Below are 27,662 nucleotides of genomic sequence, written 5' to 3'. Positions count from 1 at the left end.
TTTTCCCGACGAGAAAACCGCAGAGAATCATGACGAGAAAATTTAGAACATGTTCTAAATTTTTCTCGCCGCGAAACGCAGCGTTTTTTTGCTTTGCAGTTTCCCCATAGGGAAAAACTGCTAGTGAGCCTACACCTGCCCGGTTTTCTCGACCAAGAGAGAAACTGTCCGGAAAACCGGCGGTGTGTACACAGGGAAAAGGGACCAAGCCGGTCCTCGGTTTTCCCGTCGGGTTTCTCGGCTGTGTTTTCACCGCCGAGAAACTCGATCGTGTGTACGCGGCATGAGCGTTCAGAAAAAAAGGGAAGGGAGAGCTGAAGTTACACTCTGCAGAGCTCAGTGAAGAGAGCTCTGGGAGCTGGTTGGAGGGAAGGGAAACACCCCCTTCACACAGCTCACAGGAAGAGAGAGCTGAGGCTGTCAATCTGCTGGAGATCCTTCCCCTGTCACCATGATGTCTTGGTGTCAGGAGAACGTGTCAGAAGTGGTTCATGCAGAGGAACAAAGTAGCATTCAGAAATTACACTTAGTGCTCTTAATTGAGCCAAACACAAAGGCCCGGATCCACAAAGAACTTACGGCGGCGTTTCTATTGATACGCCGCGTAAGTTCTACGATACGTCGTCGTATCTTTGTTTTTTATCCACAAAACAAGATACGACTGAATGTGGGCCCGATCCGACTGACGTATGTCTTAGTACGCCGTCGGATCTTAGGTGCATATTTACGCTGGCCGCTAGGTGGCGTTTCCGTTGATTTCCGAGTAGAGTATGCAAATTAGCTAGATACGTCGATCCACAAACGTATGTCCGCCCGGCGCATTTTTTTTTACGTCATTTACGTTAGGCTTTTTTCGGCGTAAAGTTACCCCTGCTCTATGAGGCGTACGCAATGTTAAGTATGGACGTCGGGCCAGCGTCTAATTTTCCGTCGTTTGCGTAGAACGTTCGCGAATAGGGCTTTGCGTAAATTACGTTCACGTCGAAAGCATTGACTATTTGCGACGTGATTTCGAGCATGCGCACTGGTATACCCCCACGGACGGCGTATGCGCCGTTAAAAAAAAACGTCATTTACGTGGGGTCAAGTTGAATTAACATAAAACACGCCCACATCTTAGTCATTTGAATTCCGCGCCCTTATGCCGACACATTTACACTACGCCGCCCTAACTTACGGCGCAAATTCTTTGTGGATACGGAAAATACGCTGTAAGTTACGGCGGCGTAGTGTATCTGAGATACGCTACGCCTGCCTTAAAGATAGGCAGCTCTTTGTGGATCCGGGCCACACTATAGAGGGATATGCTTTGTTCATATTTCATGTCTGAGGTTTACAACCACTTTAATGAATACAGAGCCGCGCTGATTTTTCTGTTTTATGTCTGTGCTGTGGCATGATGGCAATTTATTTTTCTTGGTAGCTGATACAGTCAGTTGTGTTGTCTGGAGCAAGCATGAACATTCTGGGAAGACATAGGGTTCCTACGCCCGAAAAGTACACCATGACCCACCTGTCTGTCGGTATGTCAGTAGATCAAAGAAGGTATTGTGGTATTATTGTATCTTGTTTCTCTTCTAATAAACTATGTGGGCTTAACTCAGGAAGCGCTTGTTTGTGGCTTATATCATTTTTTTTTTCTTTTCTTGCAAAGCAGCTTAATAAGCTAAATATAGGACAACCTGGCAACCATGGCATGAAGCCAGTATTTGGTAACTTTCTAACCAGAATAAACAGCTGAGCTCTGCCTCCCTCTAGTGTCATGTTTGATTACTGCATGGACATCATCACCTAGAAATAAAAATGGCATAAGGCGCAGATTTGAACCTCTGACATTCAGTAAGAAAAAAATAGAATACTCTACACTTCTATGCCTTGTTATCAGGAGATGACCAAGCCTTGAACCCCCTTAATATAATTTGATTGGACGGCTTACTTCCAGATTTCCCCAAACACAGGCTCATACCGAACCCAAGTGTAGCACCCTCGTAGAGTAGTGTAGCATAAACAAAGGTTTTACCCCCTTAATGACCAGGCCGTTTTTTGCGATACATCACTGTGTTATTTTAACTGACAATTGCGTGGTTATGCGATGCTGTACCCAAATAATATTGATGTCATTTTTTTCCAACAAATAGAGCTTTATTTTAGTGGTATTTGATCACCTCTGCAAGTTTTTTTTTGCGCTATAAAAAAAACAAAAAACAAAAACAAACAAAAAACTATTTTGAAAAAAAATATTTTTTTTACTTTCTGCTATAAATAATAAAAAAAAATCAAATTTTTTCATCAGCTTGGGCCAATATGTATTCTGCTACATATTTTTGGTAAAAAAGTCCACATTTGACAAACTGAAGATGCTCTACACCTCTGCACCCCAGAAGTACCAGGACCCTGCCCTAGCTTTTGTCATAGACATTGACACTTTAGAAACTACACTAGGAGCGATCAGTGTTCTGGGTCTAAGGTAGTCTTGCATCCTGTTGATTTATTATTTTGAAATATGAAAAGGAATGACATTATATTTTAGAAAGGGGTAGCCAATCTCATCCTGACTGACCATAGGATATTACAATATTTAAGGTCAGCCAAGCACCTTAGACCAGGCCAGGCTAGCTGGGCTATCTTCTTTTAAAGATGTTTGATTTTCACCTGACCTTCTGATCCAGGTCTAATGCCGCGTACACACGATCATTTTTCGGCATGTAGAAAAAACTAAGTTTTTCCAACTTCATCATTAAAACGACGTTGCCTACACGCCATCATTTTTTAAAAATGCTCTAGCAAAGCGCGGTGACGTACAACACGTACGACGGCACTATAAAGGGGAAGTTCCATGCGGATGACGCCACCCTTGGGGCTGCTTTAGCTGATTCCCTGTTAGTAAAAGACGATTTGCGCTTTTCTGTCTGTTACAGTGCGATGAATGTGCTTACTCCATTATGAACGGTAGTTTTACCAGAACGAGCGCTCCCGTCTCAGAACTTGCTTCTGAGGATATGCAGGTTTTTAACGCCGTTTTAGCCCACACACGATCATTTTTTACAACCCGAAAAACAACATTGTTTAAAACATCGTTATAAAATGCAACATGTGCGAAAAAAATTTTTGTCGTTTTTCAGAAGCTGAAAAATGATGTGAAGCCCACACACCATCATTTTAAATGACATTTTTTTTTAAACAACGTTTTTTTCATGCCGAAAAATGATCGTGTGTAAGCAACATAATGCCGGGTACACACAGTCGGAATTTCCGATGGAAAAAATCAGATGGGAGATTTTCATTGGATATTCCGATGTGTGTGTGCCCCATCAGACTTTTTCCGTTGAAATTTCCGACGGGCTTGGAGAGCAGGTTCTCAATTTTTCCAACGGAAAAGATTCCTTATGGAAAATCTGTTCGTCTGTATGGAATTCCGACGGGAAAAAAAACACCCATGCTCGGAAACAATTCGACACATGCTCGGAAGCATTGAACTTTTCTCGGCTCGTCCTAGTGTTGTACGTCACCGCGTTCTTGACGGTCGGAATTTGGTGTGACCGCGTGTATGCAACACAAGCTTGAGCGGAATTCCGTCTGAAAAACCATCTGATTTTTTTCCAACGGAAAATCCGTTCGTATGTATGCGGCATTAGAGTACTAAAAATGACAGCCAGTCTTGATCATTCAGTCTGGTTATCAACTGGTTATCCTGGATCAGAGAAACTTCCAGGACTTGCCTATCTTTTCCTAATTTGGCCCACTGTCATTCAAATGGCCAGCTTCTGCATAAGAACAAGAATTGTATCCCTAAAGATCTCTGGGCAAACATCCCTAATGGTTTTGCCATGGTCTTCACCTGACTTGGCTTGGCACTTTGGCATTGCCAAGACACGAGATTTGCTTCCGATGGCCTGATCTTTTTAAGGATTGCAGAGCATTCATTCTTGTCTTGTGCCATTTGGGCTCACACCAAAGGCTCCTCAGATCCATGTCTGTACCAACTCACCCTTGAAGCATGCCTTCAATGGACTATTGCAGAGCTCCCATTTTCCAAAAGGTACAATTCAGTCTTTGTAGTGGTGGTGGATCAACTCACAAAATGACTCATTACCTACCAATGATATGTACCTCTTCAGCTTTACCACAGCTGATGTTTTCTTTAGAGATGTGGTGAGACTGCAGGATATCACAGACGAGATTGTGTCAGACCGAGGAATCTGGTTTACTTCAAAGGTCTGGCAGAAGTTGTGATGATTAAAAAGATACCAGCGCTCTATTGTGATTTCAAATGCAGTGATACCACTTAAAGCGGGAGTTCACCCGAATTGTTTTTTTAACATTAGATTGAGTCTCGTTTTGTGAAGGGGAATCTGTTTTTTTTTTTTTAATCAAAGCAGTACTTACCGTTTTAGAGAGCGATCTTCTCCACCGCTTCCGGGTATGGTCTTCAGGACTGGGCGTTCCTATTTGATTGACAGTCTTCCAACAGGCTTCCGACTAGGGTTGTCCCGATACCACTTTTTTAGGACCGAGTACAAGTACCGATACTTTTTTTCAAGTAGTCGCCGATACCGAATACCGATACTTTTTTTAAATGTGTCCCCAAATGCAGCCATGTCCCCCCCATATGCAGCCATGTCCCCCACATATGCAGCCACGTCCCCCCATATATGCAGCCATGTCCCCCACATATGCAGCCATGTCCCTCTAGCCATGTCCCTCACATATGCAGCCATGTCCCTCTAGCCATGTCCCTCACATATGCAGCAATGTCCCTCTAGCCATGTCCCTCACATATGCAGCAATGTCCCTCTAGCCATGTCCCTCGATGCGGCGGCGGCGGGGGGGGAAAGGGGGGGGGAAGTATTCTATTTAGGTATCGGGGGTATTTGCGCGAGTACGAGTACTCCTGCAAATACTCGGTATCGGTCCCGATACCGATACTGGTATCGGTATCTGGACAACCCTACTTCCGACGGTCGCATACATCGCGTCACGAGTAGCCGAAAGAAGCCGAACGTCGGTGCGGCTCTATACGGCACCTGCGCACCGACGTTCGGCTACTTTCGGAAAATCGTGACGCGATGTATGCGACCATCGGAAGTCTGTCGAAAGACTGTCAATCAAATAGGAATGCCCAGTCCCGCAGCCCATACCCGGAAGCGGCGGAGAAGATGTATCTCTAAAACGGTAAGTACGGATTTCTATTGTAAAAAAAACACCCGATTCCCCTTGACAAAACGAGCCTCAATCTAATGTTAAAAAAAAAAGGTTTTTGGCTGAACCTCCACTTTAAAAATAAACACAATTATTTTATATAGTCATTGTGTCCATAAATTAGTGTTCAGAAATCAAAATTTTCACAATTCCATGCATCTATTTCTTCCTACCATTGGGTAACATCTCAATGCAGTACAGTTGAACCTCGGATTACGAGCATAATCCGTTCCAGGAGAATGCTCGTAATCCAAAGTACTCACATATGAAAGCGAGTTTTCCCATTGAAGTCAATAGAAACCAAAATTATTTGTTCTGCATTGACTTCAATAGGATGCAATACTGAATGCGGCCAGAGGTTGGGGGGGTGCCAGAGAGCGCAGAAAACAGCCAAAAAAGCCCAAGGACACTCGTTTCCTGCGCCCTCATACCTCAGGCCAAATGAGGTACTGCAGGCCAATGTTCAGCTTTTCTCGGCTCCTGCCCCCCCGTACCTCAGGACAAATTAGGTACTGCAGGCCTATTTTTGGCTCTGCTCGGCTTCTGCGCCCCTGTACCTCCAGGCCAAATGAGGTACTGCAGGCCTATTTAGCTTGAATTCTGCTCGTCTTGCAAAACAACACTCGCAAACCGAGTCAGAATTAAAAAAAATAGTTGCTCGCAAATCAAGGTTCCACTGTACAACCCTAATGCTGAATAGTGAAACATTTTTGAGGGAAAAAGCACCAGGGATATAACTTCCCTGTAATGAAGTGTATCCCACATGTCGGGAGGTGCAACAGGGTCGTACGACAGTAAACACTCAGAGTCCAGTTAGAGAAACAGAACTTAGAAACAGAAGTATTAATGTTAAATTTCACAACAAGCCTGACGGGAAGGCACCTGACCGGGAACGCTCACAGAATACAACAGTGATGTGTAGCAGAGCAGGCCTCAGCTATGTCGACAGCGTCTGTCTTGAGGGACAGAATGGGGCCTGGCCAGTCTGTTCCCAAATGGGGAGGCTTCCTGGAAGCATGGTAGGTATGTCCCTATCCTGTCCCTACCCGTCTGTAACCCCTCCCTGTCGCTATTCCCTGTTCCTAACAGATGGGTGACCTGTCCCTACACTATGTACACGTTAAATGCACGCCAAGCCTGGAAGTCAGGGTCTTGAATAGACTTTGCCTGACCCAAGAAGGCCCGCCAGAGTCACATGCATTCAACCGGATAGCTTCAGCTTCCCCAGTGACCCAGGAAACCATAGAGGAACCATGTTCTTCTTGATTTCCTCTCACCCTGCAGTTGAGAAAGTAGACTGCACCTTCCCACACACATCCTGCAGGTTGAAGGTCCCTGTAGAAATCATCCCTTCACTGGTGTTGGTTCTCTTCACAGTATAGTAGCAGCACTTCATGGGTTAACTGCTCAGATTTAATGCAACATGTAGGAAACACAGTAAATCTATAGACAGAACTTTTTTTTTTAGTTTTGATTGAATAGCCAATGATTAAAATCCTGGTAATTTTTTTTTTCCACAGCTACAGTTGTGATGATTAAAAAGATACCAGCGCTCTATTGTGATTTCAAATGCAGTGATACCACTTAAAGCGGGAGTTCACCCGAATTTTTTTTTTTACAAAGTTTACCAAGACATTTTGCAGGAGAACTTAAGGCCATCTGTCCACCAGCTGAATCTCAACAGAAGATGGGTGTTGCAACAGGACAATGACCCAAAGCATAGAAGTAACTCAACAGCATGGCTTAAACAGAAGAAAATACGCCTTCTGGTGTGGCCCAGTCAGAGTCCTGACCTCAACCCGATTGAGATGCTGTGGCATGACCTCAAGAAAGCGATTCACACCAGACATCCCAAGAATATTGCTGAACTGAAACAGTTCTGTAAAGAGGAATGGTCAAGAATTTCTCCTGACCATTGTGCACGTCTGATCTGCAACTACAGGAAACGTTTGGTTGAAGTTATTACTGCCAAAGGAGGTTCAACCAGTTATTAAATCCAAGGGTTCACATACTTTTTCCACCTGCACTGTGAATGTTTACAGTGTTTTGAACAATAAAAACTTGGTAACATTTAATTCTATGTGTGTTATTAGTTTAAGCAGACTGTGATTGTCTATGGTTGTGACTTAGATGAAGATCAGATCACATTTTATGACCAATTTGTGCAGAAATCCATATCATTCCAAAAGGGTTCACATACTTTTTCTTGCAACTGTATGTCCCATTGAGGAGATTATAATGAACTTTCTACCTTGTAGGCAGCGCAGGAAGTGACAGGAAATCTCTTTTCATAGTGAGGGAAATCTCCTTTAAGTCTCCCTATTCAAAGATCTTTTCTCTGTTCCCATCCTGGTGACATCTCAAAATTTAGGATTCTCCCCCAGTTTCAGTCCTGGTGACTGTAGTAACCAGAACACATAGAGACAGTGGCTACCCATAGCGTATACATGGCTACCAATAAAAAACAAAAAACAAATGTGTTTCTAATCCCTTGCTACTCAATCCAAAAATAATAATAAAAAAGTGCTGACTTTATATACACATAAAGGAGTTTCGGCACAAACTGATGACATCAGAAACTGAGGAAAGGGTAAGGGTGCATTCACACCACGATTTTATCATCCTACTTGTTCTCACGATTTTTAGGTTTGAAATCGTACAAATCTGTATGGCAAAACGTATCCATTCACTTCCATTCATTAATGTAGGTCCCCAAGTGCATCCGATTTGATCCGCATCCGTTTTGATACGATTTAAAATCGCATCAAAAATCGTGTTTGACCACGATTTTTGGTCCTGATTTGAAATCGTATTAAAATCGTGTCCGATTTTTTTCTATATTGTGGTCAATCTAAATCGTATGTAGTCGGATGACTGATCCGATTACATACGATTTTGTCATATACGATTTCATCCGATTTAACGGTCCGATTATCGGATGTAAAAATCGTGATGTGAACCTAGCCTTAGTGACTGCGCTCGGTTCTGGCACCATTCTTGAACAGAGCCTGGTGTCTTCTGTGTGTTGTAAATGCATACTTTCTATTAAAAAGACCTTTTAGTAATGTTGTGACTTTAGGAAGGATTATAAGAAGAGAGACACTGCCATAGTGTGGTGACACTGACAAAGCATCTACTACCTCAGGGGTGTCCAAACTTTTTTCAAAGAGGGCCAGATTTGATAAAGTGAACATGCGCGAGGGCCGACCATTTTGCCTGACTGTCAGAGAAACAACCATTTCAGCCACGCCAGCCGTGTTCCCGCACGCATGCGCAGTGGAACGGCCATTCGGCACATGCGCGTTCGCGGCCCAATGGACGTTGCGCACGCATGCATGCTAGTGTACGCCCAATCAGCATTCTGGCTGGCCTGTATATTTATGAGGGTCTCCACAATGGAGGCACATGCCTTCTAATGGATGGATAAGGGGCAGGTGGGCCTGGAGGTAGCCCAATCCTACTTAAAGGCACAGAGGCACTTTGGACACCCAGTACAAGCACAAGCACATAGCACATTGGCAGCAAAGGTGCCCAGTGTGTCCCAGGACCAAATGTTATTTTGTTACCCAAGGCAAGGTGTGTCATGTATGAATAATTCTCACTAGTAATTCCTATGGCTACATCTACCAAATCATACAGCCTCCTATACAAATCATGTTCTGTGTATAGATCAGCCATTCTCAACAGGGTTCCATGGACCCCTAGGTTTTCTGCAGAGGGTACTAGGGGTTCTTTGAGCTGTAACTGAATGACCTCCTATCTGATGGTGTCTGCATAGTTCCAGGACCAACTCCCCTTGGCATAACCAATGGCATGACACCAATGATCTTTTTAGGTGTCTGTGAGGGTGGCGTTCTGATCACTATTGTAATAGGAGCATTCTTACCACTGACTAATTATGCAAGGGGTATACTTCTCATTGCCTCCCATTGTAAAGAAAATTCTTCCCACTGACGACTAATGTAAGGAACATTTTTTCATTGACTATTAACGTAAGAAGCATTCTTCCCACTGATCCCCAATGTAAGGGACATTCTTCCCACTGACCATCAATGTATGGGACATTCTTCCCACTGATCACCAATGTAAGGAACATTCTTCCCACTGATCACCAATGTAAGGAGCATTCTTCCCACTGATTACCAATGTAAGGGACATTCTTCCCACTGATCTCCAATGTAAGGAACATTCTTCCCACTGATCACCAATGTAAGGGACATTCTTCCCACTGATCACCAATGTAAGGAACATTCTTCCCACTGATCACCAATGTAAGGAACATTCTTCCCACTGATCACCAATGTAAGGGACATTCTTCTCACTGATCACCAATGTAAGGAACATTCTTCCCACTGATCACCAATGTAAGGGACATTCTTCCCACTGATCACCAATGTAAGGAACATTCTTCTCACTGATCACCAATGTAAGGGACATTCTTCCCACTGATCACCAATGTAAGGAACATTCTTCCCACTGATCACCAATGTAAGGAACATTCTTCCCACTGACCATCAATGTATGGATCATTCTTATCTTCTAATATGTGTGTGGGGGGGGGGGGGTGAGAACTCTGGCTAATATATGTGTGTGTGTGGGGGGAGGGGAACTCTGGCTAATATGTGTGTGGGGGGGGGGGGGGGGGGACTCTGGCTAATATGTGTGTGGGGGTGAGAACTCTGGCTAATATGTGTGTGTGTGTGGTCGGGGGGAGAACTCTGGCTAATATGTGTGTGTGTGTGGGGGGAGGGGAACTCTGGCTAATATGTGTGTGGGGGGGGGGGACTCTGGCTAATATGTGTGTGGGGGTGAGAACTCTGGCTAATATGTGTGTGTGTGTGGTCGGGGGGAGAACTCTGGCTAATATGTGTGTGTGTGTGGGGGGAGGGGAACTCTGGCTAATATGTGTGTGGGGGGGGGGGGACTCTGGCTAATATGTGTGTGGGGTAGGGTGACCACATTTCCAAACTGCCATTCAGGGACCCCCCCCCCCCCCATTTTTTTTGCAGATTTTGGGGGCAGGGGCGTATGAAATCAGCGGCCCATGCGCAAGATCAAAAGTGGGCCCTAGGCATCAAGAAGAACAACTGAGTGGTCAGGGGGGGGGGGGCACAGAGTAGTCAGAGGGGCAGTGCGATGGACAGGGGGACCGTGGGATGGACAGGGGGACCGTGGGATGGATAGAGGCATACCTCCCAACTTTCTGAGATGGGAATGAGGGACACCTATTAGCAAAAATATGTAGGAGAATTATAAACAAAAATAAAAATGGTTAAACCCACAGGTGCTTTTTTACCACTACTATTCTTTTATATTGGCTCCTTGAGGGACAAACAAAGAGGAAAGAGGGACAGAGGGACAATGCCCTAAATGAGGGACAGTTCCTTCAAATCAGGAACAGCACAGGAGGGGGGGACTGAAGAACAGCACAGGTGGGACCAGAGGACAGCACAGGAGGGGGGGGGGACTGAAGAACAGCACAGGGTGGGACCAGAGGACAGCAGGGGGTTGGCGAATGGGGGGTGAGGTAGGAGAGAGCAGAGAAGTTACTGGGGAAGATCAGCCAGGAGAGTGTTGAGGGACCTGTGGGCAGCAGAAGGAAACTGGATAAGAGGGGTGGCATATAGAGAAACTGATGCCCCCCCCCCCATGTTCTTCTTGCAGCCACTGAATGCCCGCTTTTCCTCCTTTACCTCCTGCAGGCATTCAGTGGCTGCAAGAAGAACATGGAGGGCATCAGTTCCTCTATATGCCACCCCTCCTATCCAGGTTTAGAGGGAAGCTGCATGGACCCCCTGGAGTATGAGGCTGGGTTGCAATGGCGCCCCCTGTAGTTACACCGCTGCAGTGGAGTAACTAAAACATTTCTGTCAGTTTGAAGGAGCAATGAATGGAATGCTGGCAGGATTCTGAGGTTGTGATAGTCGCTGATGAGCCACTCCTGAGAGGATTGCTTGGTATACAGAGGGGGTAACAAGACTAGAAGGTGAAAAGGTGGCAGAACATGAAAGGCTGAGGGTGAAGGAGGAGGGAGGGGGGCTGCTGCAGGGAGAGGCAAACAAGTAGTGGGAGAGAAGAGACATCGAGCAGCTGGACAGGACTGGGTGTGAGGAGTTATCATGTGTGCAGGAAACATCTTCAGCTCTGAGGAGTTCATGCTGGGACCTGTAGTTCTTCACTTTTGGGGGGGGGGGGGGGAGTCACATCCCCAAAAGTGAAGTATTACAAGTCCCAGCATGAACCCTGCCCTGATATCTAAGGATGTTTCCTCCTTCCATCCAGGGTGTCATGTGTCAGTGTCTCTCCTGCCGACCCTTATCTGGAGCAAGCCTCTGAGTGTCCTGTGCAGAGTGCAGACACACACTCCAGTGTCTTACTGAACTCTGACTGCTGAGGGAGAGCCGACAGGATTATAACACCGATGGATCTTCAATGCTGGTCAGTGCTTTGTAATGTTACTTGCCTTAGTTTGTACCATCTCTCATCTGTACCCTGCAGTCTGTCTCAGAGTCTGATGTTTCTTCTGGCTGCCTGGCTGGACTCCAGAACATACACGAGGAGGTGGGTGGAGCTGAACAGAAGGCGCGGAGGAGGAAGTTAAACTCTCATCTGCTGCTATAGGTCTCTCCCTCTCTCCTGCTCTGACGTCACTGGTTGCTACACGCCAAGCGGGAGGCAGCCAGGTAGCAACCAGTTTGGGCACTGAGCCAGCGGTGGAAATAAAGTAAAAAGGGGTCTCACTCTCTGTCAGCTAGGGGTCCACCACAGGCTGAGACAGAGAGGATGTATGCAAAGGCTATTTTAGGGGGCATTAGATCGGCCCAGGCCAATTCCGGGACTCTGTATTGTCCCGTAATGAGGGTGTCCGGGACACGGGACACAAGTATTAATTAAGGGACAGTCCCGGGCAATCCGGGACACGTGGTCACCCTAGTGTGGGGGTGAGAACTCTGGCTAATATGTGTGTGTGTGTGTGGTCGGGGGGAGAACTCTGGCTAATATGTGTGGGGGGGGGGACTCTGGCTAATATGTGTTGTGGGGGGGGGGGACTCTGGCTGCAATATGTGTGGGGGGGAATCTGGCTGCAATATGTGTGGGTGAGGGGACTCTGGCTGCAATGTGGGTGAGGGGACTCTGGCTGCAATGTGGGTGAGGGGACCCTGGCTGCAATGTGAGGGAGGGGACCCTGGCTGCAATGTGGGTGAGGGGACTCTGGCTGCAATGTGGGTGAGGGGACTCTGGCTGCAATGTGGGTGAGGGGACTCTGGCTGCAATGTGAGGGAGGGGACCCTGGCTGCAATGTGGGTGAGGGGACTCTGGCTGCAATGTGGGTGAGGGGACTCTGGCTGCAATGTGGGTGAGGGGACTCTGGCTGCAATGTGGGTGAGGGGACTCTGGCTGCAATGTGGGTGAGGGGACTCTGGCTGCAATGTGAGGGAGGGGACCCTGGCTGCAATGTGGGTGAGGGGACTCTGGCTGCAATGTGGGTGAGGGGACCCTGGCTGCAATGTGGGTGAGGGGACTCTGGCTGCAATGTGGGTGAGGGGACCCTGGCTGCAATGTGGGTGAGGGGACTCTGGCTGCAATGTGGGTGAGGGGACTCTGGCTGCAATGTGGGTGAGGGGACTCTGGCTGCAATGTGGGTGAGGGGACAATGGCTGCAATGTGGGTGAGGGGACTCTGGCTGGAAAATGGGGACATTTTGCTGCATTGATAGACATGGGCAGGCTGCATTTTTGGGCACGGATAAAGTTGTTGTTAATATTTATTACTTAATTCTACATAAAACATTTAAGTGTAATTTCATGAGATTTATGAGGGCGTGTCTAGGGGCGGGATTAGGGGTGGGACATGGTAGGGGTTGGGCGGGGCAACTGGTGGCGAGTATGCCTTGAGGCCTGGCTAGTAGCTCAGGACTTGAAATTTTGAGCCCTGCCTACACTATTCTGCATCTCATAGAATGAAAGATCCTGCGTCTCATAGAATGAAAGATCCTGCGTCTCATAGAATGAAAGATCCTGCGTCTCATAGAATGAAAGATCCTGCGTCTCATAGAATGAAAGATCCTGCGTCTCAACCATGGTAGACAAATGAAAGGACTCCTCCTATTACATAGGTGGACACTAATAAGAGGTAATGAAGGAGGAATGGGGTGCTCCGGCCCAATGGGCCGCTCTCGTGTGCCTGGCAGCCCACCCCCCCTACATTTATGGCGCGTACACACGATTGGAAATTCCGACAAGAAAATCGTTGATTTTTTTCAGACGGAATTTTGGCTCAAACTTAGAATTCCGACTGTGGTGACGTACAACACTACGACGAGCCGAGAAAAATGAAGTTTAATGCTTCCGAGCATGCGTTGACTTGATTCCAAGCATGCAAAGGATTTTTCTCCGTCTGAATTGCATACAGACGATCAGAATTTCCGGCAAGAACTTTTCCCATCTAAAAATTTGAAAACCAACTCTCAAATTTTTCTTGGCGGAAACTCTGACAGAAAAATTCAGGTGGAGCCTACACACAGTAGCCTACCCCCCCCCCCTACATTTATGGCGCGTACACACGATTGGAAATTCCGACAAGAAAACCGCGCATGCTCAGAATCAAGTCGACGCATGTTTGGAAGCATTGAACTTCATTTTTTTTTTTTGCGTGTTGAACGTCACCGCGTTTTTGACGGTCGGAATTTGGTGTGACCGTGTGTATGCAAGACAACATGAGCGGAATTCCGACGGAAAAAAAACGATTGTGTGTACAAGGCATTAGGGTGGATTCTTCCAACCACCACAAATGAAAGGGGTTTTCTTTCTAATGATCATCACATTCATGTATCATGAGCTGCTGATATAATAATTATTAGCGGGGGTTCCCTGAGCCCAGAAAAGAATTCCAAAGGGTTCCTCCATGTTAAAAAGGCTGAGAAAGGGCACGATAGGTTTAAAACCATAGGGCCAGATTCTCGTAGAACGGCGTATATTTGCGGCGGCGTAACGTTTCCGATTTACGTTACGCCCCCGCAACTTAGATGGGCATGTGCTGTATTCTCAAAGCACTTGGGGCCAGATTCACGTAGATTTCCGGCGGCGTAACGTATCTCATTTACGTTACACCGCCGCAAGTTTTACGGGCAAGTGCTTGATTCACAAAGCACTTGCCTGTAAAGTTGCGGCGGCGTAGCATAAATTCCACCGGCGCAAGCCCGCCTAATTCAAATGATCTGGGTAGGGAGCGTGGATCATTTAAATTAGGCGCGTTCTCCCGCCGATCGTACTGCGCATGCTCCGTCTCGAAATTTCCCGCCGTGCTTTGCACGAAATTTCGTCGCAGTGACGTCGTTTTTAGAACCTCGACGTGACTTACGTCCATTCCTATTCACGTACGACTTACGCAAAAAAAAAAAAATTCTAATTTCGACGCGGGAACGACGGACATACTTTAACATGGCATGTCTATCTATACGCCACAAAATAGCAGCTTTAACTTTACGCCGGAAAAAGCCGACTACAGACGACGTAAGAGAATGCGACGACCGCACGTACGTTCGTGGATCGACGGAAATAGCTAATTTGCATACCCGACGCTGAAAACGACGCAAACTCCACCCAGCGGGCGCCGAAGTATTGCATCTAAGATCCGAAGGCGTACGAAGCCGTACGCCTGTCGGATCTTACCCAAATGCCGTCGTATCTTGGTTTGAGAATACAAACTAAAGATACGACGCGGGAAATTTGAAAGTACACCGGCGTATCAGTAGATACGCCGGCGTACTTCTTCTGTGAATCTGCCCCCGTGCTCAGTAAGTTGCGGTGGCGTAGTGTAAATCGGCCGGCGTAAGCCCGCCTAATTCAAATGTTGAACAGGGGGGCGTGTTTTATGCTAATGTACTGTGACCCAACGTGATTGACATTTTGCACTTACGGCGCATGCGCCATCCGTGGAATATCCCAGTGTGCTTTGCGGCAAAGTACGTCGCAAGGACGTATTGGTTTTGACGTGTACGTAAATGACGTCCAGCCCCGTTCACGGACGACTTACGCAAACGACGTTAAATTTTCGAATTTCGACGCGGGAACGACGGCCATACTTAACATTGGCCGCAGTTATGCCTCATATAGCAGGGGCAACTTTACGCCGGGAAAAGCCTAACGTAAACGGCGCAAATGTACTGCGTCGGCCGGGGCGTACGTTCGGGAATTTGCGTATCTAGCTAATTTGCATACTCGACGCGGAATTTGACGGAAGCGCCACCTAGCGGCCAGCGTAAATATGCATTTATGATATGACAGTGTAACACAGTTACGCCAGTCGGATCTAAGGGAAATCTATGCGTAACTGATTCTAAGAATCAGGCGCATAGATACGACCGTGCAACGCAGAGATACGACGGCGTATCTGGAGATACGCCGTCGTATCTCGTTTCAGAATCTGGGCCATAGAGTCAGAGAGCAGGGTGTTTTTTTTTTTTTTATGGAGATGTATTAATAAATGAGAACATTGTGCTGGGTGACAATGATCATTAGGAGATAGCATGCACAGGGGGAGGTAGAGGTAGAGAGGGGGTCCTGGTGACACCTGATCCAAGATGTCACCCCACCTTCTTGCTCTCTCCTGCAGCATCCCCTCCCTTTTGATGCTCTTTCCTCTTGTATTCTGGTCAGCTGATATGTGCTCCATCCTCTCCCCCTCCTCTCTTCACCATCAGCATCAGCAGTAGCAGCAGCATAGTCCTCCCCCCTCCCCCCTCCCTGTCTCCCTCTCTCCACCCCATCCCCTGCAGTCAGCTGACAGCAGCCCTCTCCTCTCTGCACATCTCCTGGATCGGATTTAGCGCTTGGACCAGGACAGGATCATGGCACCCAGCGGGCTCAAGGCGGTGGTGGGAGAAAGTAAGAGGATTATTGGGGTGTAGAGGGGAGGTGAGGGGCCCCCAATGTCTTATTATTGTGCTGTCCTTGTCTGTGGATTAGACCCCTCCCTGGCTGCTGCGGATGTGTGGCTGCATCATGCACCAGATCCATCCCTGTCCTCTGTGTCATCAGTCCCCTTGTATTGTCGGTCCTTGGACAATGCTGGTCCTGACCCCTGCATTGTATGGCTGGTACCCCCCATTCACTCTGCATGCTCCCCAAAATCAGGCCAGATGGCTCCCCATGGCATACTGCAACATCAATCATCTCTGTGATCCTAACTCCTCCCTACACACTCACCCCATCCCTCCTCATCCCTCCTCATCCCTCCATCTTCCTCTGCAATCCACCTGTCTGCAATAGCCGGGGATTATTTATTCCAATATAGATCCTATGTAGTGGCAGCTTCTAGTAAAATACTGGCATCATTAATCATTCCCCATCCCCTCCTAGGCTCCACCTTCTCCCATCATCTTCCCCTTCTTTGTAACAGTATCCATATCTGCTTGTGATAGTATTATATACCTTTCCATTCCTCCTTGTAACTGTATCAATTAACCCTCCATTTCCTTTTCTCCATCTAATTGTATCAATATCTCCTTATAGATGCATCAATATACCTTCCAATCTACCTCTCCTTATAACTGTATCAATGTAACTTCCAATCTACCTCTCATTATAACTGTATCAATATACCTTCCAATCTACCTCTCCTTATAACTGTATCAATATACCTTGCAATCTACCTCTCCTTATAACTGTATCAATATACCTTCCAATTCTACCTCTCCTTATACCTGCATCAATATACCTTCCAATCTACCTCTCCTTATACCTGTATCAATATACCTTCCAATCTACCTCTCCTTATAACTGTATCAATATACCTTCCAATCTACCTCTCCTTATACCTGCATCAATATACCTTGCAATCTACCTCTCCTTATAACTGTATCAATATACCTTCCAATTCTATCTCTCCTTATAACTGTATCAATATACCTTCCAATGCTATCTCTCCTTATACCTGCATCAATATACCTTCCAATGCCATCTCTCCATTATAACTGTACCTTCCAATCCTATCTCTTATTATAGCTGTATCAATATACCTTCCAATGCTATCTCTCATTATAACTGTATGGGAAAAATAATAGCTGCGCTGCAAAGTAATAATGACTCGTATGTGACAAGTGATGGTTATAAGCCCAAAATCAATCAGCAAACATTATAACTATACCTTCCAATGCTATCTCTTCTTATACCTGCATCAATATAACTTCCAATTATTATTTTTTACACATCTCCCTATATTGTATCAGTTTTTCCACATAACTGTATCAATTACCCTTCCAATTCTTTTGCTCCATGTAATTGTATCAGTATCTCCTTATAACTGTATCAATATACCTTCCAATGATATCTCTCCTTATAACTGTATCAATATACCTTCCAATCTACCTCATCTTATACCTACATCCATATATCTTCCATTGCTATCTCTCATTATAACGGCATCAATATACCTTCCAATGCCATCTCTGTGTTTTCCCGTAAGACCTACCCCGAAAATAAGACCTAGCATTATTTAACTGTATCAATATACCTTCCAATTCAATTTTTATACACATCTCCCTATAACAGTATCAACACACCTCCCTATTCGTTGTTTATGTAAATTGTATCAGTTTTTCCACATAACTGTATCAATTTCCCTTCCAATTCTTTTGCTCCATGTAATTGTATCAGTATCTCCTTATAACTGTATCAATATACCTTCCAATTAAGTTTATATCAACACACCTTCCTATTGTTTGTATATGTAATTGTATCAGTATCTCTTTATAACTGTCGCAAAAAGGGGGTTTTGGGATTTTTAAATGAGAGATGTATACCAATTATATACCTTCCAATTACATCTTTCATTGCAACTGTATTAATTAATCTTCAGATTTTTTTTCTTTATGTAAATGTATCAATTTAGTTTTACAACAGTATGGGCCAGATTCACAAAGAGTTACGCCGGCGTATCGGTAGATACGTTGACGTAACTCGGAATCTAAGCCGCCGTATGTTTAAGTGTATGCTCAAACTGAGATACACTTAAACCTGCCTAAGATACGACGGCCTGCGCCGTCGTATCTTAGGGTGCAATATTTCCGATGGCCGCTAGGAAGCGCTTCCATTGCGTTCGGCATAGAATATGCAAATGAGTAGATACGCCGATTCACGAACGTACGCTTGCCCGTCGCAGTAAAGATACGCCGTTTCCGTAAGAGGTATGCCGGCGTAAAGATAAAGCTGCCCCCTAGGTGGTGTAGCCAATGTAAAGTATGGCCGTCGTTCCCGCATCGAAATTTTTAAATTTACGTCGTTTGTGTAAGTCGTCCGTGAATGGGGCTGGACGTAATTTACGTTTACGTCGAAACCAATACGTCCTTGCGGCGTACTTTGCCGCAATGCACACTGGGATATGTACACGGACGGCGCATGCGCCGTTCGTAAAAACTGTCAATCACGTTGGGTCACCATTCATTTAAATAAAACACGCCCCCTCATCCTCATTTGAATTACGTGCGCTTACGTCAGCCACATTTTCGCTACGCCGCCTTAACTTAGGAGGCAAGTGCTTTGAGAATACAGCACTTGCCTCTCTGACTTAAGGCGGCGTAGCGTAAATAGGATACGCTACGCCGCCTCAAAGATGCGGCGATATACGTGAATCTGGCCCTATGATTATACCTTTGAATTCTATTCTTCCTCGTAACTGGATCAATATACCTCCCCATTTATATTATCTGTCTTTACACATCGCCCTATTAACCCTCTCACTGCCCCTCACCCAAATCTCCTGGGGGTAATTCCTTCCGTCACAGTCGCTGGACAGGGGGGTCAGCATTGTCCTTTATTGACCTGCTGTTATTAATGTCTGTTCTCAGAGAGCAAGACGAGATACCAGATGTAGGACCATATATAGGGCTACATTGTAGGATCATATAGACTACGTATCACCCTATAGATGGTTGTAATACAGTGTGCTGAAAAAAAAAAAAAAAAAAAAATATATATATATATATATATATATATATATATAAATAAAAAAATTCAGAGCAGTTTAGTGTATCCATGTGTGCATATACATGCAAGTGTAGTTTATGAAATTGTCTATATATTTATATATAGCTATATATATATATATATATATATATATATATATATATATATATATATATATATGTGTGTGTGAGTGTAAATATATTTTTTTTCAGCACACTGTACTACAACCATCTACAAAAAAAATATATATATATATATATACACTAATCTTACTAAAAAAGATTGTTTTATATATATACATGTGTGTGTAGGTGTACTGTATGCAATTATATATATCATATAGACTATTTATTACTAGGTATCAGTTTCTATAATTGATTTATGGAGTTATAGTAGACCGTAGCTTTTTTTTTGTAGATGGTTGTAGTACAGTGTGCTGAAAAAAAAAAAAAAAAAAAAAAAAATATATATATATATATATATATATATATATATTATGAACTATTGCATACAAGACGCTTACACAAATATACACCAATGGATATACGTGTCAGCATACACAGTCATATAATGTGTGTGTTATGCAGATTGAGTCACATATGATGCCTGCTGCTACTGAGCAGATGTTCTAGTACATAATTTATTAGTATGGTTATGGCCGTCGTAGGCAGTCACATGACAATCAAAGGCAGAGGTCGTAGCTTCGGTGTGCCTATGAACTGTAATACAGTAGACAGCACCCAGATTTACTTCTTTAAAGTGGAACTAAACCCTCCTGTCCTTGTCAGCCAAGGAAGCTGCCATCCTAGCTTCTGTTTGATTTGCAACTTCCGTGGAGCTGCACATGTGATCAGTTATAACGCCAGTTATTTGTTGGTTTGACGTTTTGGTCAGGTAATGTGACAGCATGCCAGGAATCATAGGCGTGCGCAAGGGGTGTGTCAGGTGTACCTGGGCACACCCTAATCACTCTGTGGGGTGCCGATTCACCCCACCGCAGTGCTACTGACTTCCCTTCCTTCCTCTCATCTCCCCCCTGGCTGCTGCGGTGGATGTTTTAGGATGGGGGGTGGGAGAGAAGGCTAATCAATTGTTATTTACTGGCCCCTTCCTTTTCTAAATGAACACAGTGAACACACTGGCCCAGATTCTCGTAGATGGGCGTAAAACTCGGCGGGCGTAACGTATCTAATTTACGTTACGCCGCCGCAAGTTTTACAGACAAGTGCTTTATTCACAAAGCACTTGCATGTAAAGTTGCGGCGGCGTAGCGTAAATCACCCAGCGCAAGCCCGCCTAATTCAAATTCGGCGGGTAGGGGGCGTGTAGTATTTAAATTAAGCGCGTTCCCGCGCTGAACGTACTGTGCATGCGCTGTCCGAAAAATATCCCAGGGTGCATTGCTCCAAATGACGTCGCAAGGACGTCATTGGTTTTGACGTGAACGTAAATGGCGTCCAGCCCCATTCACGGACGACTTACGCAAACAACTTAAATTTATATATTTAGACGCGGGAACGATGGCCATACTTAACATTGGTTGCCCCTCATATAGCAGGGGCAACTTTACGCCGGAAAAACCTAACGTAAACGTCGTAAATTCACTGCGTCGGCCACGCGTACATTTGGGAATTCGCGTATCTAGCTAATTTGCATACTCGACGGGGAAAACGACAGAGGCGACACCTAGCGGGAAAAAAAAATTGCATTTAACATCCGACGGTGTAAGAGCCTTACGCCTGTCGGATCTAATGGATATCTATGCGTAACTGATTCTAAGAAACAGTCGCATAGATACGACGGCCCAGATTAGGACTTACGGCGGCATACATGGCTTTGCACCGTCGTAAGCCCTTTGAGAATCTGGACCACTGTGTCCAACGGAAGCATAGTAAACTGTTTATACTATGCTTCAGTTTGTGAATGAACAGAAAGCCGCTCAGCATAGAGCATTTTCCATTCATTCACTGTCCAGTGATGCTGCTGAGGCATCTATGTGTGTTTGAGCTTTGGGGTGCCCTCTCTAATGCAATAGGCTGCACACACCCATACCAGGAATGTAACTGATTACCTGCTAAATTGATGGGTTTATTTCTGCTTTAGGTATTTCTTCATTAGTGGAATAGTGGAGTTTATATTTGGATGAGGTTTTCCTGAAGAATCTAAATTCTGTTAGCAGCACATTTAATGGACGTTTGTAGATAATATGAATTACCACAGTTCAGCAGTTTCTATTACTACCAGTGGCAGCTGGTACTCCATTTTGGGGGGCCAAAAAAAATCCGCCACTACCCCCCCCCCCCCCCCATTTGGTCGGTCCGTCAATGTCAAACCTACAATTCGGCCGGCTGCCACCAATTGTTACACTGGACTGGACACTTATGTAGATTTTCCTGAATGTTGTTTTATTTCTTTAAAGTGTATGTAAACGCCCCAATTTTTTTTTAATGTCACAATGTAGAGAATAAGATTTCCTATCATCTGTGCCCAGTCTTGCCACACAGAGTTAATCCAGCTCTGAGCAATCCTCTTTTTATTGTTCAGTGAAATAAAACAGACTTCCAGATAAAGACCAAAGTCCTTGCTTGAGTGACAGGTTATTTACATATCTCGTGCACTAGCTTGCAGACATGCACAGCTTCTTGTCTATGTATATTCTGATGGCTGTTTACACTGAACTGTGGATCACCCCATATTTTGAAAACATGTAATCAAAACACAGGAAAGACAGCCAATCCTGGGAGGGGAGAGGGGAGGGGGATGTGAATTGTGCACTTTACAGAAGCTGTGCATGTCTGCATGCTAGTTACATCCACTAGACATGTGTTTATAATATGTTTTTCAAATGTTAGTGCATTTCCATTTCCAAACATTGTAGACTTGGCATTGAGTGTGCATTAAAGCCTATGTAAACCTATGAGCAAAATGAAATACAAGCACAAGAGACATTTCTCATTCACAAAATGATCTGAAATTTGCAAGAGAAATTTCTAATTCTTTTGTGTTTTAGATGGCAGTCACATGATCACTTTTTTACTGTCTCAGTTGGAGCCGTCGGCAGGGAGAGTGTCGCTTCCGGTTATATCACCTTTATGTCCCAAAGCATAATCCTCCTTCCTCTTCCCATTATTATGCCGCATACAGACGATCGTTTTTTGTGATGAAAAAAAATGACGTTTTTGAAAACGTCATTTAAAATGATAGTGTGTGGGGAAAATGTCGTTTTATGTCTTCAGAAAAACGACCAAAAAAAAATTCGAACATGCTCGAATTTTTTGTGTCGTTTTTCAAAATGTCATTTTTTGTGTCAATGAAAATGATAGTGTGTGGGCAAAACGACGTTTTTAAACCCGCACATGCCCAGAAGCAAGTTTTGAGACGGGAGGTAAAACTACCATTCATAATGGAGTAAGCACATTCATCACGCTTTAACAGACAAAAAAGCACGAATCATCTTTTACTAACAAGTAACCAGCTAAAAGCAGCCTCAAGGCGAATAGAACTTCCCCTTTAGAGTGCCGTCACTTTGTTCATCATTTTTCAAAATGATGGTGTGTATGCTACATCGTTTTTGAAAATGAAGTTTCAAAAATGTCGTTTTTTTTCATCACTTCAAACGTCATTTTTTTTTCATCACAAAAAACGACCGTCTGTATGGGGCATTAGAATAGGTATTCAGGCATGTCATTCATCCACACATCAACTTGAAGCCATGTATGGGAAGTGCACACATCAGGGTGACAACGCCAACACTGCATTGTATGCCAGTGTGTGAACATTGTTATCCTGAATAGGGAAGTGACATCAATAGAATTTTAAACAATTCAATATTTTATTAACGCCAAAGAAAAAAATGGAAGAAAATTATGCTAAAAGGTTCACAGGGAGTTTCTGTAGCAATATAAAAAAAAAAATAGCCAATACCTTTTATTTATTTTTATATATATATATATATATATAATGTTTATAAAAAAAAATGTCTTTATTCTTATATATCTATATCAACATTTCTCTCTCTCTCTCTCTCTCTCTCTCTCTCTCTCTCTCTCTCTCTCTCTATTTGTGTTTATATTATTAGGGTTGTCCCGATACCACTTTTTTAGGACTGAGTACAAGTACCGATACTTTTTTTCATGTACTCGCCGATACCGAATACCAATACTTTTTTTAAAATGTGTCCCCAAATGCAGCCATGTCCCCACAAATGCAGCCATGTCCCCACAAATGCAGCCATGTCCCCACAAATGCAGCAATGTCCCGAAGAGAAAGCCAAGCCCCCCCCCCCCCCCGCCGCCTAGTTGATAAGTGCGGGGAACAATACAGCTTTCATTTGAATAGTTGTACTCGCGCAAATGCTCCCGATGCTTCGCCTGATACTTTTTTTTTTCAGAGACAGTGGGCGGAGAGCGGGCGGTGAGGGGACGGCAAGGGGGCGGAGAGCGGAGCAGTGAAGTCCTCAAAGAGAAAGCCAGGCCCCCCCCCCCGTCTAGTTGATAAGCACAGGGAACAATACAGCTTCCATTTGAATAGCTGTGTGTTCCCCCGCCGCGCCTCCTCATATATAACCCCTCCCCCTTGTCCGGGCACTTTGATAGACAGATCACCCATCCAATCCTGGGACGGGTGATCTGTCTATCAAAGTGCCCGGACAAGAGGGAGGGGCTATATATGACGAGGGGCGGCGGGGGAACACACAGCTATTCAAATGGAAGCTGTATTGTTCCCTGTGCTTATCAACTAGACGGGGGGGGGGGGGGGGCTGGCTTTCTCTTTGAGGACTTCACTGCTCCGCTCTCCGCCCCCTCTCCGCCCGCTGTCTCTGAAAAAAAAAAAGTATCGGGCGAAGCATCGGGAGCATTTGCGCGAGTACAAGTACTCGCGCAAATGCTCAGTATCGGTCCTGATACCGATACTAGTATATTTATATATATCTCTTTTTCTCTCTCTCTCTCTCTCTCTCTCTCTCTCTCTCTCTCTCTCTCTCACTAGAGTGGCCAACTCTCATGCAATACTATTTCATAAAAACATCTATCTATCTAGATTTATAGATATATGTGTATATTACATTAAATTTCCAAAAGTATTGGGGCACCGGCCTTTACACGCACATGAATTTTAATGGCATCCCAGTCTTAGTCCGTAGGGTCCAATATTGAGTTGGCCCACCCTTCGCAGCTATAACAGCTTCAACTCTTCTGGGAAGACTTTCCACAAGGTTTAGGAGTGTGTCTATGGGAATGTTTGACCATTCTTCCAGAAGTGCATTTGTGAGGTCAGGCACTGATGTTGGACAAGAAGGCCTGGCTCGCCGTCTCCGCTCTAATTCATCCCAAAGGTGTTCTATCAGGTTGAGGTCAGGACTCTGAGCAGGCCAGTCAAGTTCCTCCACCCCAAACACGCTCATCCATGTCTTTATGGACCTTAGATATGAGATGCGCTACGCCAACGTAAAACAGGGAGCCCAGAACAGTATTCTGAAAGATCTCGCGCCGTACGTTGCGCCGGCGTAGTGTAAATGTGCCTAATTCAAATTCGGAAGGTAGTGGGCGTGTTGTATTAAAATTAGCCGTGACCCCATGTAAATGACTCCCCCAACGAATGGCACATGCGCGCGCATGCTCAGAATCACGTCGCATATACTCCCTAAGATACGTCGGCTCAATGCTTTTGACGTGAACGTAACCTACGCACAGCCCCATTCACGTACGACTTATGTAAACAACGCAAAATTTGACGGCTGTTCCGACGTCCATACCTTAACATTGGCTGCGCCTGATATAACAGGGATAACTTTACGACGGACGTAAGCCTTACGTAAACGGCGTAGCGGGCGCAAGTACGTTCGTGAATCGGCGTATCTAGCTCATTTACATATTCGACGTGTAAATCTACGGACGCGCCCCTATTGGCCAGCGTAAATATGCACCCTAGATACGACGGCATACTAACACTTACGTCGGTCGGATGAAGCAGAAATTCAGGCGTATCTTGTTCCCTGAATAGCGCGCATAGATACGATGGCGCATCTTTTAACTTACGCGGCGTATCAATAGATACGCCGGCGTAAAGTCTTTGTGAATCTAGCTCTATGTATATATATATATATATATATATATATATATATATATATATCACTATAAATCTATATAGATGTTTTTATTGAATAGTATTGCATGACAGTTGACCACTCTTTATGCAGCCCTGCAGAGCTAACAATCTAACGTCACCATCAGTCACACACACTCTCTGTGTAGTAAATATTGGGTAAAAAGCAGTTGGCCCACTAGCTAAAACTGTTAAAATGCAATATATAATGTCATGTGCTACAACCTAGGGTGGCCCAGTTCTGCCCAGCAAATGCTAATATATAAAAATAGTAAAAAAAAAATGTATAAATAATTAAAGGTGTTTAAAAAAAAAAAGAGGGATACTGCTTTATTCATTACAGAATGCGATGTATGCACATTGCTGGTAGAAAACTGGTAGGCCCCGTACACACGACCGAGTTTCTCGGCAGAATTCAGCCAGAAACTCGGTTCAGAGCTGAATTCTGCCGAGAAACCCGGCCGTGTGTACACTTTCGGCTGAGGAAGCCGACGAGGACCTCGGCGAGGAAATAGAGAACATGTTCTCTATTTCCTCGTTGTTCTATGGCAAAAGTCGGCCTGCCGAGTTCCTCGGCGGCTTCCACACTGAACTCGACGAGGAACTCGATGTGTTTGGCACGTCGAGTTCCTCGGTCGTGTGTACGGGGCCGTAGACTTGGTTGGATTCTGATCTGATGGGCTCTGAAATAACTGCCCATTGTAGAGTTCGGTAAATATAGTGACTGTATGCTATTTACATATATTAGACCTAAAGTAAAGTCCTCTTTATACACAAGCTAGTGCAATTCTACACTGGCTCACTGTTGGCGTTCATGAGAGGTGAGGTTGGTCGGTAGGTGGAATTTGTCACACAAGTGTGAAATGATATTATATGAAGACTCTCTTAGTCGCTGGTAAGGGGGAAATATTTCTAACGTACATTTTTCAAGCAAGAGGAAATAAATACTTACTGCGTACATTTCACTAATTCACTAATTTGGCCCAGTGGATGTGGCAAGAATCTGTTTTCAGTCCATCTAAAAAGACCACTTAAATCTCCCGTAACATTCATTAAATATTTGATAATCTAAAAAAGAATCCATTGTGCAGAAGGTTCTGATGTGTAGAAGCATTTCTGATGCATGAAATCGCAGATGACCTGGAAAGGTAAAGGCTGACTGCTAGTAAAAAGATATAGGCCCAGATTCTCAAAGGACTTACGACAGCGTAGCGCCATGTACGCCGTCGTAAGTCTGAATGAGAGCCGTCGTATCTATGCGGCTGATTCTTAGAATCAGTTACGCATAAATTCAGCTAAGATACGAGCGGCGTAAGTCTCTTACGCCGTTGTATCTTAGTTGCATATTTACGCTGGCCGCTAGGTGGCACTTCCGTAGATTTACGCGTCGAAAATGCTAATGAGCTAGATACGCCGATTCACGAACGTACGTGCGCCCGGTGTAGCAAGATACGTCGTTTACGTAAGACATACGCCGGCGGAAAGTTACCCCTCATAAAGCAGGGGTAAGTCATGTTAGGTATGGACGTCGGAAACGTACGAACAGCGTCGTGTTTTACGTCGTTTGCGTAAGTCGTCCGTGAATGGGGTTGGACGGAATTTATGTTCACTTCGAAAGCATCGACCATTTGCGGCGTAATTTTGAGCATGCGCACTGGGATACATTCACGGACGGCGCATGCGCCGTTCGTTAAAAACGTCAATCACGTCGGGTCACGATACATTAACATAAAACACGCCCACACTAGCCTACTTTGAATTACGCAGGCTTACGCCGGCACAGTTACACTACGCCGCCGTAACTTTGGCCGCAAGTTCTTTGAGAATACAGGACCTGCCTCACTAAGTTACGGCGGCGCAGTGTATCTGAGATACGCTACGCCCACCTATAGATAGGCGCGTTTTTGAGAATCTGGCCCATAAAGTACATTTTTATGCAACCTTTGTCCGTACAGTATGACCAACGTTTAGACCCCTTTCACACTGAAGCGTTTTTACAGCGTTTTAGCGTTAAAAAAATATCGCTTATTAAAACGCTCATAAAACACTCTCCATGCATCTCAATGGACCTTTCACACTGAGTCCTGCAAGCAGTATCTTTGGAGCAGCTTTTGGGCGCTGAAAAAAAAATGTTCCAAAAACGCCCCTCTCCATTGAAATGAATTGAAAGCGCTGTAAAAACGCCTTACCCTTTCACACTGAGGCACTGCAAAAACACCCTAAAACGTTAGGGTCTTAGCGGTGCTTTACCAGCGTTTTTCGGGCGCTGGCAGGGCTCTGAAAGCACTCGGTCTTTCACATTGGGATTGCAGATGAGGCTTCTTTCAGGTGCTTTACAGGCTTTTTTTTTTAACGCCAATGCGCCTGAAAAACGCTTGAATAACGCTCGAAAAA

The 27,662-nt window shown here is 44.9% G+C and overlaps 1 protein-coding gene across 2 annotated transcripts in view; it reads left to right on the top strand.

Annotated features, from left to right (window-relative positions):
- The first annotated feature begins 15,950 nt into the window (after positions 1-15,950).
- The window catches only part of STXBP1 (syntaxin binding protein 1), a 100,296-nt gene continuing 88,584 nt past the window's right edge, over positions 15,951-27,662 (top strand). The window contains exon 1 of one of the 2 annotated variants that reach the window (XM_040322974.1): positions 15,951-16,085. In XM_040322974.1, the coding sequence (XP_040178908.1) occupies positions 16,049-16,085 (37 nt within the window). In that variant the 5' untranslated portion in view covers positions 15,951-16,048. The remainder of the gene's footprint in view (positions 16,086-27,662) is intronic. The other variant, XM_040322975.1, reaches the window with a different exon arrangement.

The sequence above is a fragment of the Rana temporaria genome, chromosome 9, assembly GCF_905171775.1.
Source record: "Rana temporaria chromosome 9, aRanTem1.1, whole genome shotgun sequence".
NCBI classification, from domain to species: Eukaryota; Metazoa; Chordata; class Amphibia; order Anura; family Ranidae; genus Rana; species Rana temporaria.
Note: the sequence above shows the minus strand (reverse complement) of the source record. Positions and strands in the feature narration are given on the sequence as shown.